At 45.1% G+C, this 13,603-nt stretch overlaps 1 protein-coding gene across 6 annotated transcripts in view; it reads left to right on the top strand.

Annotated features, from left to right (window-relative positions):
- The window catches only part of LOC130852001 (protocadherin gamma-C5), a 182,605-nt gene that overhangs the window by 18,974 nt on the left and 150,028 nt on the right, over window positions 1-13,603 (top strand). The window contains exon 1 of one of the 6 annotated variants that reach the window (XM_057732729.1): window positions 431-2,991. The exons of 3 other annotated variants lie outside the window; for them this stretch is intronic. In XM_057732729.1, coding sequence (XP_057588712.1) covers window positions 577-2,991 — 2,415 coding nt within the window. In that variant the 5' untranslated portion in view covers window positions 431-576. Of the gene's footprint in view, window positions 1-430; window positions 2,992-4,569; window positions 7,558-9,734; window positions 12,532-13,603 lie in introns of those variants that run through there. 2 more of the 6 variants (XM_057732707.1, XM_057732682.1) reach the window with 2 other exon arrangements.

Below are 13,603 nucleotides of genomic sequence, written 5' to 3'. Positions count from 1 at the left end.
GCAAAGATTAGATCTTTTTATCCACTAGCAGCAACCTAATTGGTTACATCCATACTCATGCCAGTGTTTATAAATACAGTGGAATCACTGAAGATATTTTTGCCCCCAAAACTGAAAAAACAAAACAACAATTGTATGGCTTATGAAAAATCTTTAATGAAGAAAGAAGAATAAAATGATGGAAACACTTAAAAGATTATGACAAACTAGAAAATATCAGATTTAAAGGGAAAATTTAAATAGTTTGTCCTTTCCAACAAATAAAAAGACAAGATATATAAATTCAGGAGCCTACAGTTTGAGGAATAGTTGGACAATGTGCAGTTTTCTCAGACAACCTCCGGGTGCCGCTGTTGACCAAAGGGAAGATAAAGGTTTTCAGTTCTGCAGGAGTCATGGGCAGGCAGTGTTTTCCTGCTTTGTCCTGTGCATGTCAGAATGCAGGCGTACGTCCTGTGCAACCTCAAGCGCCTAACAAGTCCTACCCTCAAATCACAAAAATCCAGGGTGCTGTTGCTGATTTTTTTAAACATCCCAGAGACATCTTGAAGAGCAGCTTTCCAGAGAGTTCAAGAAATGCTTAGGAGCTCCAGAAAAGCGGAAACAATGAAAAGTCAGGTACTGTTTCTCTTCCTGCTGTCTTTGCTGTGCAGGGCAATCTCCCAGCAGATCCAGTACTCGATTTCAGAGGAGCTAGCCAAGGGCTCCAGGGTGGGGAACCTGGCCAAGGATCTGAGGCTCAGTGTCCAGGAATTGCCAGCTCGAAAACTGCGGATTAACGCAGAGGATTTTTTCAGCGTGAGTGCAGAGAATGGGGATTTGCTAGTGAGCGGTAGGATAGATCGAGAGAAGATTTGCGGGAGGAAATCTGAGTGTGCACTAGAATTTGAAATGGTTGCTGAAAACCCGATGACTATTTTCCATGTGAGTGTTGCAATTCAAGATATTAACGACAATGCACCACATTTCATTGCAAAAGGCATTGACTTGGAAGTTTGCGAGTCAGCATTACCAGGGGTAAAATTTCCTCTGGACTCTGCACAAGATGCAGATGTAGAAAGTAATTCACTGAAGATATATTCCATCAGCCACAATGAGCACTTCTCTCTGTCAACGAAGGAAAGTCCAGATGGAAGTAAATACCCAGAATTACTGCTGGAAAAATCTCTGGATAGAGAACGGCAGAGCTCCCACCACTTAATCCTGACTGCCATGGATGGTGGGGACCCTCCTCTAAGCGGCACTACCCAGATCCGGATACAGGTCACCGATGCCAATGATAATGCTCCGGTGTTCAGGCAGGACACTTACAGGGTTAGCATCCGAGAAAATGTGCCCCGGGGAACCTCCGTGCTGCGGGTGATGGCTACTGACCAGGATGAGGGCATTAATGCAGAAATCACCTACGCCTTCCTCAATGCCCCAGCAAGTACCAGCCTCCTTTTCATCCTCAATCCAAATACTGGTGACATCACAACCAATGGTACGTTGGACTTTGAAGAGACAAGTAGATATATGTTGGGTGTAGAAGCCAAGGATGGTGGGGTACACACGGCTCACTGTAATGTTCAGATTGAAATTGTTGATGAGAATGACAATGCCCCAGAGGTGACATTCATGTCCTTCTCTAACCAGATTCCCGAGGGCTCAGACCTTGGAACCGTAATAGCCCTCATTAAAGTGCGAGACCAGGATTCTGGGCAAAATGGTCTGGTGACATGCTATATTCAGGAGGAAGTTCCCTTCAAATTAGAATCCACCTCCAAGAATTATTACAAGCTAGTGATTGACAGTGCCCTAGACCGAGAGCAGAGGACAGAGTACAATGTCACCATCACAGCCACAGATAAGGGCAAGCCTCCCCTCTCCTCGAGTACAAGTGTCACCCTACACATCCGCGATGTCAACGACAACGCTCCGGTCTTCCACCAAGCCTCCTACGTGGTCCACGTGGCAGAAAACAACCCGCCTGGAGCCTCCATCGCCCAAGTCAGTGCCTCCGATCCCGACCTGGGGCCAAATGGCCACGTCTCCTACTCCATCGTGGCCAGTGACCTGGAGCCGCGCACGCTGTCGTCCTACGTGTCCGTGAGCGCGCAGAGCGGCGTGGTGTTCGCGCAGCGCGCCTTCGACCACGAGCAGCTGCGCGCCTTGGAGCTGACGCTGCAGGCGCGCGACCACGGCTCGCCCGCGCTCAGCGCCAACGTGAGCCTGCGCGTGCTGGTGGGCGACCGCAACGACAACGCGCCCAGGGTGCTGTACCCCGCGCTGGGGCCCGACGGCTCGGCGCTCTTCGACACGGTGCCGCGCGCCGCGCAGCCCGGCTACCTGATCACCAAGGTGGTGGCGGTGGACGCCGACTCTGGACACAACGCCTGGCTGTCCTACCACGTGCTGCAGGCCAGCGAGCCCGGACTGTTCAGCGTGGGGCTGCGCACGGGCGAGGTGCGCACGGCGCGGGCCTTGGGCGACAGGGACGCGGCCCGCCAGCGCCTGCTGGTCGCTGTGCGTGATGGGGGACAGCCGCCCCTCTCGGCCACCGCCACGCTGCTCCTGGTCTTCGCGGACAGCCTGCAGGAGGCGCTGCCGGACCTCAGTGACCACCCTGAGTCCACTGACCCCCAGGCTGAGCTGCAGTTTTACCTGGTGGTGGCCCTGGCCTTGATCTCTGTGCTCTTCCTCCTGGCAGTGATTGTGGCTGTTGCCCTACACCTTCGACGCCCCTCCAGCCCCACTGCCTGGGGCTGCTTTAAGCCTGGTCTCAGTTCCGAGTCTGGACCTGGAATTCTCCCCAACTACAGTGAGGGAACATTGCCCTATTCCTACAATCTGTGTGTTGCCTCGCATTCAACAACGACCAAATTTGACTTTCATAACGTGACCCCGGAAACGGCTCCCCCTCAGGATCTCCTAGGTGAAGATCTTTCTATGGGTATATGTGCCAGTAATGAAGACCCCCAAATCGCTTATGATTCCTCTTTTTCCCATCACGTGAGTTTTTGCAGACTTAAATTTTATTATTGTATTTTATTCTCAATAGTGCATCGTTATTTTTGGTCCTCCTTCACTGTTCTAGTGGTTGTTGTGGGAGAGGAGGTATATTGGATGGGTGGAGATTAGTTCCTTGATTGCTGAGTAGTCTTGGCAGTTACTTAATTACTACTTCTCAGTTTGTACTCTTGGCATTTCTATATGGTGAACAGATCCTGCTAAAGACAGCTTTTTCTTGGATGTCACTGTCCTTCCCTAGTTGATGTGTAATACTCCTTTTTTTCAAGATTGTAAACGTATTGACAGTTCTTTCTGCCTAAGTTAATGTTCATCTCCATCAAATACATTCTAGCTGTTTATCTTTTTCTTTGCGATGTGTATTTTAATATAGCCTTCCAATAATTAAGTCTCTTAGCACTTTTTTGCCTTATCACATGTAGCAAAGACTGCCAGGTTTTACATTTGAATCACTAACTTTAGGTCTTTATTTTTACTTCATAATCTGTCAAGAATAATTTTCTTGACCATTCTTAAATAATTTATTTTTATACCCTTTCTACTTTGTGACTAGTATAATAAGGAATGTAACAAACATTTTTTGTATACAGAGCCTTTTCCATATTTCTTTTTTCAGTATAGGTTTCTGAGAACTAAGTCAATTTTTTAAAAACATTTTATTTTACCTCTCAGTCCCCAGCAATTTGTGAGTCTTTTGAGGGTTGTGAAAAATACCTTTAATCTACTGTCTAAAGTCTGAGAATTTTAAAACTCTGAGTAGTTAATGGACTTTTGTGTCTGGTCAAAATTTGTGAGTAATTTCTAGAAACTAATTATTATGAGAATAATAATGTAAAGAACTGAGTACTTGCTGCTTTATCTCATTTTCTCAGGTTAGTAAATTACTGTAAGAATTCATGAATAAGAAAACTATGAAACATGCAATGATAGTATATATACAGTTACTAAAATATTTCCTTTTACTGCTTATTTCTAAAATCAAAACTAAATGTATAAGTAATAGTAAAATAATACCTTCTGGATGTGTCCTAATGTGGAAAAGATCACTGAAACATCATCTGCTCTTTACAGTGCTAAAGTTTAACTTTTCTGTCTTCCTACCTTTATTATTTACTTTTAAGATCAGTTATTTACCCATTGTTTTAGGTTTTGCAGCTGCGTTAATGACTCATTTGTTAAGCCCAGAAAACTATTTCAGTGTATACTCTATGAAATGTGCTGTTCTAGAGTTTGAGGACTCACTGTGAACATTATCATCACAGACATAACCTGTGGCCTAGAATCTTATGCAAAATTAATGAGCAAATGTCCTTCCCAAACCTATTATCATATTTGCCAAGCCCATTTGCACAGGGGTAAGACTAGCCCTTTAAACAGTAGATATTTTCTTACAAGGGAATTGAAAAGTTGCCCCAGATTCTAAAGGATCAACTCATGAGAAAACTTCTTTCTGCATAGATTGAGACTGGAGCCCAGACCTCCAACTCCCTAGACACTGTCTTTTCATTTATTTATTCTTTCATTCTTTAAGTGTAATATTGTTCCTGGGAGAGATAAATATGCCTCTTCTTGCAAGACACTGTATTTGAAATGAGCTATGAGAATAAATAATGCAAAAACTTAAAAGAGGTAGAAAAAAATTCTTACCAAAAAACAAAGCAAAAAAAAACCCCAAAACAAAAATAAACAAAACTCGTCTCTGAGAAAATAAATTACTTTATCAGACTTACTGTACAGGAAGCTTTGGATCACTTCTGGATTTTTATTGCAAATTAAACAGCAGGTGTTTGACTTTTACTATTTTGGGGAAAATAGAATATGGAAAAAGAAATGGTGTTACGCAGGTGACACGATCTACCAAGAATAGACTGCAGTAACAGGTTAGGACTCTGAGTGTCGCTGTTCACCAATCGGGGGAAAAAAAAGAACCAGGAATTTAATCGGAACCACAAGATTTCTGCATCACAAATGACTGTCTCTGGGGCTTTAGAAAGCTTTGAACTGGATCCCCGAAGCTCCAACATTCAACGGTGAAAGCACATTATCTTGGACCCCAGAGATCCTGGGGCTCCTCAGGCCTCCACCAGAGGAACACCCGAGCGCAAGCTATTCCGCCGCGGGGCTGTAATGGCGGCTCCTTATTGCCCAGACTGCAGCCGGCTGGTCGGGATCTGCGTTCTCTTGGGGGCCCTGTGGGAAATACGGGCCGAACGGATCCTCTACTCGGTGCCTGAGGAGCTGGAGAAGGGCTCCTTCGTGGGCAACATCGCCAAGGACCTGGGGCTGGAGCCCCGGGATCTGGCAGAGCGCGGAGTCCGCATCGTCTCCAGAGGTAGGACGCAGCTTTTTGCTCTGAACCCGCGAAGCGGCAGCTTGGTCACCGCGGGCAGGATAGACCGGGAGGAGCTCTGTGACAGATCTCCAAAGTGTGTAGTAAACCTGGAGATCCTCCTAGAAGACAAAGTGAAGATTTTGGGGATAGAAGTGGAAATAATCGATGTTAATGATAACGCGCCCAACTTTGGGGCAGAGCAAAGGGAAATAAAAGTCGCTGAAAATGAAAATCCTGGGACAAGATTTCCTCTTCCTGAAGCTTTCGATCCGGATGTAGGAGTAAACTCCCTGCAGGGTTACCAGCTCAGCTCGAGTGGTCACTTCTCCCTGGACGTGCAAAGCGGAGCTGATGGGATTAAATATCCTGAGCTGGTGCTGGAGCGCGCTCTGGACCGGGAGGAAGAGGCAGTTCACCACCTCATTCTCACTGCCTTTGACGGAGGCGACCCGGCTCACTCTGGCACTGCCAGGATTCATGTAACCCTTGTAGATACTAACGACAATGCTCCCGTATTCACTCAGCTCGTGTACCATGTAAGTGTGTGGGAGAATGTGCAAGTGGGCTCCAGGCTACTCACTGTAAAGGCCACTGATCCAGATGAAGGAGCCAATGGAGAAGTCACATATTCTTTCCGGAAAGTAAGAGATAAAATATCTCAGCTGTTCCAGTTGAATTCTCTGACTGGGGACATAACAATATTGGGAGGTTTGGATTATGAGGACTCCGGATTCTATGATATAGATGTAGAAGCCCACGATGGACCTGGTCTCCGAGCCAGAAGTAAGGTACTGGTGACAATTCTGGATGTAAATGACAATGCTCCAGAAGTCACAGTTACATCTCTCACCAGCTCTATCCAAGAAACTTCTTCCCCAGGTACAGTAATTGCACTTTTCAATGTGCATGACAGTGATTCAGGAGAAAATGGCTTTGTCACATGCTCTATTCCAGATAATCTGCCATTCACACTTGAAAAGACGTTTGGAAATTATCATCGGTTGTTGACACACAGGACTCTGGATAGGGAAGAAGTCTCAGAATATAACATCACTGTAACTGCCACTGACCACGGAACTCCACCATTGTCTACAGAAACACACATCTCACTGAACGTGGCAGATGTCAATGACAATCCACCTGCCTTCCCTCAAGCTTCCTACTTGGCCTACATTCCAGAAAACAACCCCAGGGGAGCCTCCATCTTCTCTGTGACTGCCCATGACCCTGACAGTAAGGAGAACTCAAGGGTCACTTACTCTTTGGCTGAGGACACGCTGCAGGGGGTGCCTCTCTCCTCCTATGTCTCCATCAACTCTGATACGGGTGTATTGTATGCCCTGCGCTCCTTCGACTATGAGCAGGTTAGAGACCTGCAGCTACTTGTGACAGCCAGCGATGGCGGAGATCCTCCACTCAGCAGCAACGTGTCTCTGAGCATATTCGTGCTGGACCAGAATGACAACACACCTGAGATTCTGTACCCGGCCCCCCCCACTGATGGTTCCACAGGTGTGGAGCTGGCACCCCGCTCCGCAGAGCCTGGCTACCTGGTGACCAAGGTGGTGGCGGTGGACAGAGACTCTGGCCAGAACGCCTGGCTGTCCTACCGTCTGCTCAAGGCCGGCGAGCCAGGGCTTTTCACGGTGGGGCTGCACACGGGCGAGGTGCGCACAGCACGGGCCCTGCTGGACAGAGACTCACTCAAACAGAGCCTGGTGGTGGTGGTCCAGGACCACGGGCGGCCCCCTCTCTCGGCTACTGTCACTCTCACAGTGGCCGTGGCTGACAGCATCCCAGACGTCCTGACTGATCTAGGCAGCTTGAAGCCCTCAACAGACCCTAATGACTCAGGCCTGATGCTGTATCTGGTGGTGGCAGTGGCCACAGTCTCCTGTGTCTTCCTGATCTTTGTCATTGTGCTACTGGCGTTCAGACTACGGCGCTGGCACACATCTCGATTGCTCCAGGCTTCAGGAGGCGAGTTGGCTGCTGTGCCCACGTCTCACTTTGTGGGCATGGATGGGGTGCGGGCTTTCCTGCAGACCTATTCCCACGAGGTATCGCTCACTTCAGACTCTAGGAGGAGTCACTTGATCTTCCCGCAGCCCAACTACGCGGACACACTCATCAGTCAGGAGAGCTGTGAGAAAAGTGAGCCTCTCCTGATATCTCAAGATTTACTTGAAACAAAAGGAGAACCCAGTCTTCAACAGGTAAGTCAAATCTTGCCACACTGAAACGTAGGCAGAGAGCTGCATTAATGTCTCCAAATATATATGTCTCAATAAAGACACTTCTTTTTTAGTATTTTGTTGCTTTAAAGTGGAAGGGCAGATGATCCTTCAATAATGATCAATAACAATTACTACACCTGAAAGTTACTTATAACTTATCCTTTGTAGTCTTCATTCATTTATAGTTTCAGCAGCAATTTCTTAATTTTATACTTCTAACTCTCTCATGTCTTTAAATCCATTTTCCTTTGGACATTACTGAAAGGATAGATTAGAACTGTGAAATAGCCCCCCCAAAAATAATAAATAAATAAATAAAATAAAAAAAAAGACCTGTGAAATAGGAGGCAATTGTGTAAATTCATATTAACGCATTCCCTCTTATGAAGCTATTGTTGCATCTGGATTGAGTATTTTAAAATTTCCTCTTTTTACACCCTAATGTACTTTGCTTTAAGTTTATTTTTCTTTCCTTTGGGATAGGTATTTTCCATTATGATTAACTAATGGCAATTTGTAAATATTGGGGAATATATTTAACTTTTAGATATAACTTTAACAGGGATAGTTTTCAGTTGTATTGGTACCTTTCATATATTGTGTTCTTGCAGTTTCTGAGATGCACTGGCAGTGACTATGTGTGATTCCTTTGGTGCACTTCTGTGATTACCAAAAATATTGCCCATTTAATTTCACTCATACTTAATAGGTTGCAGGAGTGATTTTAATAATTTCTAAATTATCTATTATGGTATCACTATGAGACCCTTTTCGATTTCTAAGGAAAACATAACTTTTAAAAATCTTTCCTTTTTCATCTTGGGAGCCTCTTATATAGGTTGGGTGACTTAGACTCCCAACTGATAAAATTTATGCTACTTGGTAAGTAGGTCTCATCCCTGTTCCCCAAAATTGCTCTCAGGTATCTCTGTCACTTTTGGGCTCTGGGATGATCTGACTTGGGGAAAATATTTATGGACTGCAAAAATTAGTAACTTTTGGATACCTGGAAATTGTAGCAATAGCTTGTAGACTATGCCTCAATTCAACTGAAGAAAGAGAGTTTGAGTTTCTAAATGCCTTTGTCTTCATGGGAAATTGTGATGCAATGCATAGAGTAAAACAGAAATGTGGTATGATACAACTAGCTGGCATTGGGAGAGGAAAGAGAAAATAATAAATATTGAGAAACAAATCATATCTGAGGAGAGATCATTTATAATACTGAAGCCTTAAAATATAATTTGGAAATATCAATTGTGTTGAAACTATGACAGACATATTTGGATGCTTGCATTAAGAATACATTCCAGAATCAGAGTGATATATTTTTTTAATGCCTAGGAGTGCACTAGATAATTTATAACTAATATCACACGGAAAATACATATCACATACAAAAATACATTTTGTTTGGGCACTGGGTTCCTTTTAGAAAATAATATCTGTGGTTAAATAAATTGTTGCACAATTATATGATGGGCTACTACATAGCTATAAGAAATAAAAAATGGGAAACCTCTATGTAGTGTTAGATAATGTTAATTTCAAGATATAATATGTGATATATACATTACTATGTGTAAAATAGGTAACTAATGAGAACCCACTATATAGCACAGGGAACTCTACTTAATGCTGAGTGGTGACCTAAATGGGAAGGAAATCCAAAAAAGAGGAGCTAGCCATGTAGGTATAGCTGATTCACTTTGCTATAGAGCAGCAACTAACAACATTGTAAAGCAACTATACTCCAATAAAAATTAATTTAATAAAATAAAATGCACCAAGGTTTTATAGCTCAGATTTCAAAGAAACCCAATAGAACTTTCCTCAAATTTGACAACAATCAAAAAAATTACATTTTATTACTAACAAATTGTTGAGAATTTGAAAGAAGCCTCTGTAAACTGTCCAAAAATAAAAAGCAGATTTCCATCAACTAAAAAAAAAAAGATATAATGGGTGAAAAAAGCAAGATGCAGAACATGATATATTGTATACTTCCTTTCGTGTCTAAAACCAGGGGAGAACATTTATAAAAATCTGCTGAACTATGCAAAACATACTAATAGGATGATACACAAAAACCTTAACGCTCATTTCTCCTGGGAGAAATGTGTTGTTGAAAGCAGAGAGGAAGAGCCTATAAAATATGCCATAGATACCTTTTGAATTTGGAACTGTATGAATGTATGTCTATTTAAAAACAAATACATAGTCCTTATAAGTTGAAAAAAGAAAAGAGAAAAAAAGTAGTTCTTTGCAAAACAAGACATTTGTGCAGTTTCTGGGGAAAACCTCTGGGCGTCGCTGTAGGTCAAAAGAAGGGAGAGAAGAAAATCAGAGACTCATTTAGGAGCCTCTTAGAGGGTAACTTCCTGCTCCAACAAACCACACAGAGGAGGCCAGTACAGGTTTGGATACAGGAAACAAAAACAGAAAAAGTGACCATACCCCGGATTTTGCCATCCACGGAGGGCTTATTCCTCCTCCCGACCAAGGAGCAGAGCAGCAGTGGAGGGAGACAGGATGAGGCCGAGCGCAGAGAGGAGCGGCGGGGCGCGGTGGCGGCAGGTACTGTTACCCTTCCTGCTGTCTTTGTTCCGCGGGGCTCTCTCAGACCAAATTCGCTACTCAATTCCTGAGGAGCTGGCCAAGAACTCGGTGGTAGGAAACCTCGCCAAAGATCTGGGGCTCAGTGTCCGGGACTTGCCGGCCCGGAAGCTGCGGGTTACCGCGGAGAAGGAATATTTCGTTGTAAACCCTGAGAGCGGGGACTTACTTGTGAGTGACAGAATAGACCGAGAGCAGATTTGTGGGAAGAAGCCTCTCTGCATTCTGGATTTCGATACTGTCGCTGAAAACCCACTAAATATTTTCCATGTATCAGTAATAGTACAGGATATAAATGACAACACTCCAATATTCAAACAGAGTATGATTGACTTAAAAATTGGAGAATCCACTAAGCCAGGTAAAACATTTCCACTAGACCCAGCGCTGGATTCGGATGCTGGTCCTAATTCACTGCAAAGATACCACCTTAATGACAATGAGCACTTTGATCTCACAGAGAAACAGACTCCAGATGGACGTAAATATCCTGAGTTGATTCTGAAACAGTCTCTGGACAGAGAAGAGAAGAATTTTCATCACCTGGTCCTGACTGCTGTAGACGGTGGGGACCCACCCCAAAGTGGCACCACCCAGATCCAAATCCAAGTCACAGATGCCAACGATAATCCCCCAGTGTTCAGCAAGGATGTGTACAGGGTCAGCCTGCAAGAGGGCGTGCCCCCTGGCTTCTTAGTGCTTCAGGTGACAGCCACTGACCAGGACGAGGGCGTCAATGCAGAGATCACCTACTCCTTCCAAAATGTGGACGAACAAGTGGAACAATTTTTTAACTTAGATAAAAGAACAGGAGAAATCACGACAAAGGATGATTTTGATTTTGAAATTGCTAATAGTTACACTCTAAGTATAGAAGCGAAAGATCCTGGAGATCTAGCAGCCCACTGCAGTGTCCAAATCGAAATTCTCGATGAGAATGATTGTGCACCGGAAGTGATTGTGACTTCAATATTTACTCCCCTACCAGAGGATTCACCACCAGGAGCAGTGATCGCCTTGATAAAAACAAGAGATAGAGACTCTGGAGAAAATGGAGAAGTTTACTGCCAAATCTTGGGGAAGGCCGAGTTTATATTGAAATCTTATTCGAAGAACTATTACAAGCTAGTGACAGACAGCAACCTGGATCGGGAGAAGATCTCAGAATACAACATCACTATAATGGCCACCGACAGAGGCAAGCCGCCGCTCTCCTCTAGTATAAACATCACTCTGCACCTCTCAGATGTCAACGACAACGCTCCAGTTTTCCACCAGGCCTCCTATGTGGTCCATGTGGCAGAAAACAACCCTCCCGGCGCCTCCATCGCCCAAGTTAGCGCCTCCGACCCCGACCTGGGGCCCAACGGCCACGTCTCCTACTCCATCGTGGCCAGTGACCTGGAGCCGCGCGTGCTGTCGTCCTACGTGTCCGTGAGCGCGCAGAGCGGCGTGGTGTTCGCGCAGCGCGCCTTCGACCACGAGCAGCTGCGCGCCTTGGAGCTGACGCTGCAGGCGCGCGACCACGGCTCGCCCGCGCTCAGCGCCAACGTGAGCCTGCGCGTGCTGGTGGGCGACCGCAACGACAACGCGCCCAGGGTGCTGTACCCCGCGCTGGGGCCCGACGGCTCGGCGCTCTTCGACACGGTGCCGCGCGCCGCGCAGCCCGGCTACCTGGTCACCAAGGTGGTGGCGGTGGACGCCGACTCTGGACACAACGCCTGGCTGTCCTACCACGTGCTGCAGGCCAGCGAGCCCGGACTGTTCAGCGTGGGGCTGCGCACGGGCGAGGTGCGCACGGCGCGGGCCTTGGGCGACAGGGACGCGGCCCGCCAGCGCCTGCTGGTCGCTGTGCGTGATGGGGGACAGCCGCCCCTCTCGGCCACCGCCACGCTGCTCCTGGTCTTCGCGGACAGCCTGCAGGAGGCGCTGCCGGACCTCAGTGACCACCCTGAGTCCACTGACCCCCAGGCTGAGCTGCAGTTTTACCTGGTGGTGGCCCTGGCCTTGATCTCCGTGCTCTTCCTCTTGGCAGTGATTCTGGCGGTCGCCCTACACCTTCGACGCCCCTCCAGCCCCGCTGCCTGGGGCTGCTTTAAGCCTGGTCTCAGTTCCGAGTCTGGACCTGGAGTTCTCCCCAACTACAGTGAGGGAACATTGCCCTATTCCTACAATCAGTGTGTTGCCTCACAATCAGCTAAGACGGAATTTAATTTTCTCAGCGTCACTCCAGAAATGGCTCCCCCTCGGGATCTCCTCTGCGAAGATGCCTCTTGGGTGCCAAGTACTAATCATGGAGACACTGGGGTCCCATTTGCCTCAGATTCTATTTTAAAGGTGAGCGATAATTCACTCATTTTCTTTGTGGTTTCAATATTTCTTAACAAATCACCCAAGTGGAGTAGAAGTCTCCAATTCATATTTTATTGTTTTGTGGGTAGAATTTAGGTGGTTTTCTACCTTAAATATCTTAATCTTATTTAAACAAATCTTTGACATAGGTTTTCTGACAGGTGACATTTATTTATCCATAGTTACAAGCTTTTACTTCATAAGATACTTCTTTTTCTTCCTCATCTTTACATTCCTTCCCTGTGAGAGTTTATTACTGCTGAGACCTTAAGCTATTCCTTTTTCCTTCAGGGTCTTTATACTAGTTTTATTAATTTTAGTTGTACTTCCTCTTAGAATTTTAGTACTTGAGAGTAAAGAGAGCTCCCCCATCTCACTAGTTTGGGAAACTGGGAACCAACGAAAGGAAGAATTTTACTCAATGTCATGGCCTGTAAATGTCCCAGCATGGTTAGGACTGACATGAACACCAGCACTCTAAGTATCTTTACAAGCTAAGTGTCTTGGGATCCCAGATCTATTGTAAAAGGTTGTGAAAAGTTTGAGGTATGCAATGTCTGCTATTGAGTGTGTTTAATAAATGGGAGAAATCTTTCTCATGCACAATAACAAATCGCTCTTTTGAAAAATAGTACTTTGAGAAAAATTTTGCCATCTATTCTCACACTTACTTAAAACTTTATTTTTTGAATTTTCTAGATATAGATGTAAAATATCTTTATTTTCTTTATTTTCCTACGAAGGTGTCAATAAGTGAAAATTGCTTCTCTCATGTAATGGAGTCTCTCAAATGTCCATTTTTTTTTGTTTTAGTCATTAGTCTTTTCTTTTTCTGCTACTATATAAAGGTGATAACATTAAATATCTGTCTTAACATAGAAAGGCTACTCACTGCCTGCTCAATGATAAGTATCTGGACTTGTTTTTCTATATGGGTGGTGAACTACACCCCTTTCTGCCACAGTTACTATACTGATTTTACCCAGGCATCTGTAATTGTAAAACATCTAACTCCAATTTAGATATGGTGATAGGAAAATATAAATAATGCTTAGTT

The sequence above is a fragment of the Hippopotamus amphibius genome, chromosome 1, assembly GCF_030028045.1.
Source record: "Hippopotamus amphibius kiboko isolate mHipAmp2 chromosome 1, mHipAmp2.hap2, whole genome shotgun sequence".
In the NCBI taxonomy this organism is placed as follows: Eukaryota; Metazoa; Chordata; class Mammalia; order Artiodactyla; family Hippopotamidae; genus Hippopotamus; species Hippopotamus amphibius.
Note: the sequence above shows the minus strand (reverse complement) of the source record. Positions and strands in the feature narration are given on the sequence as shown.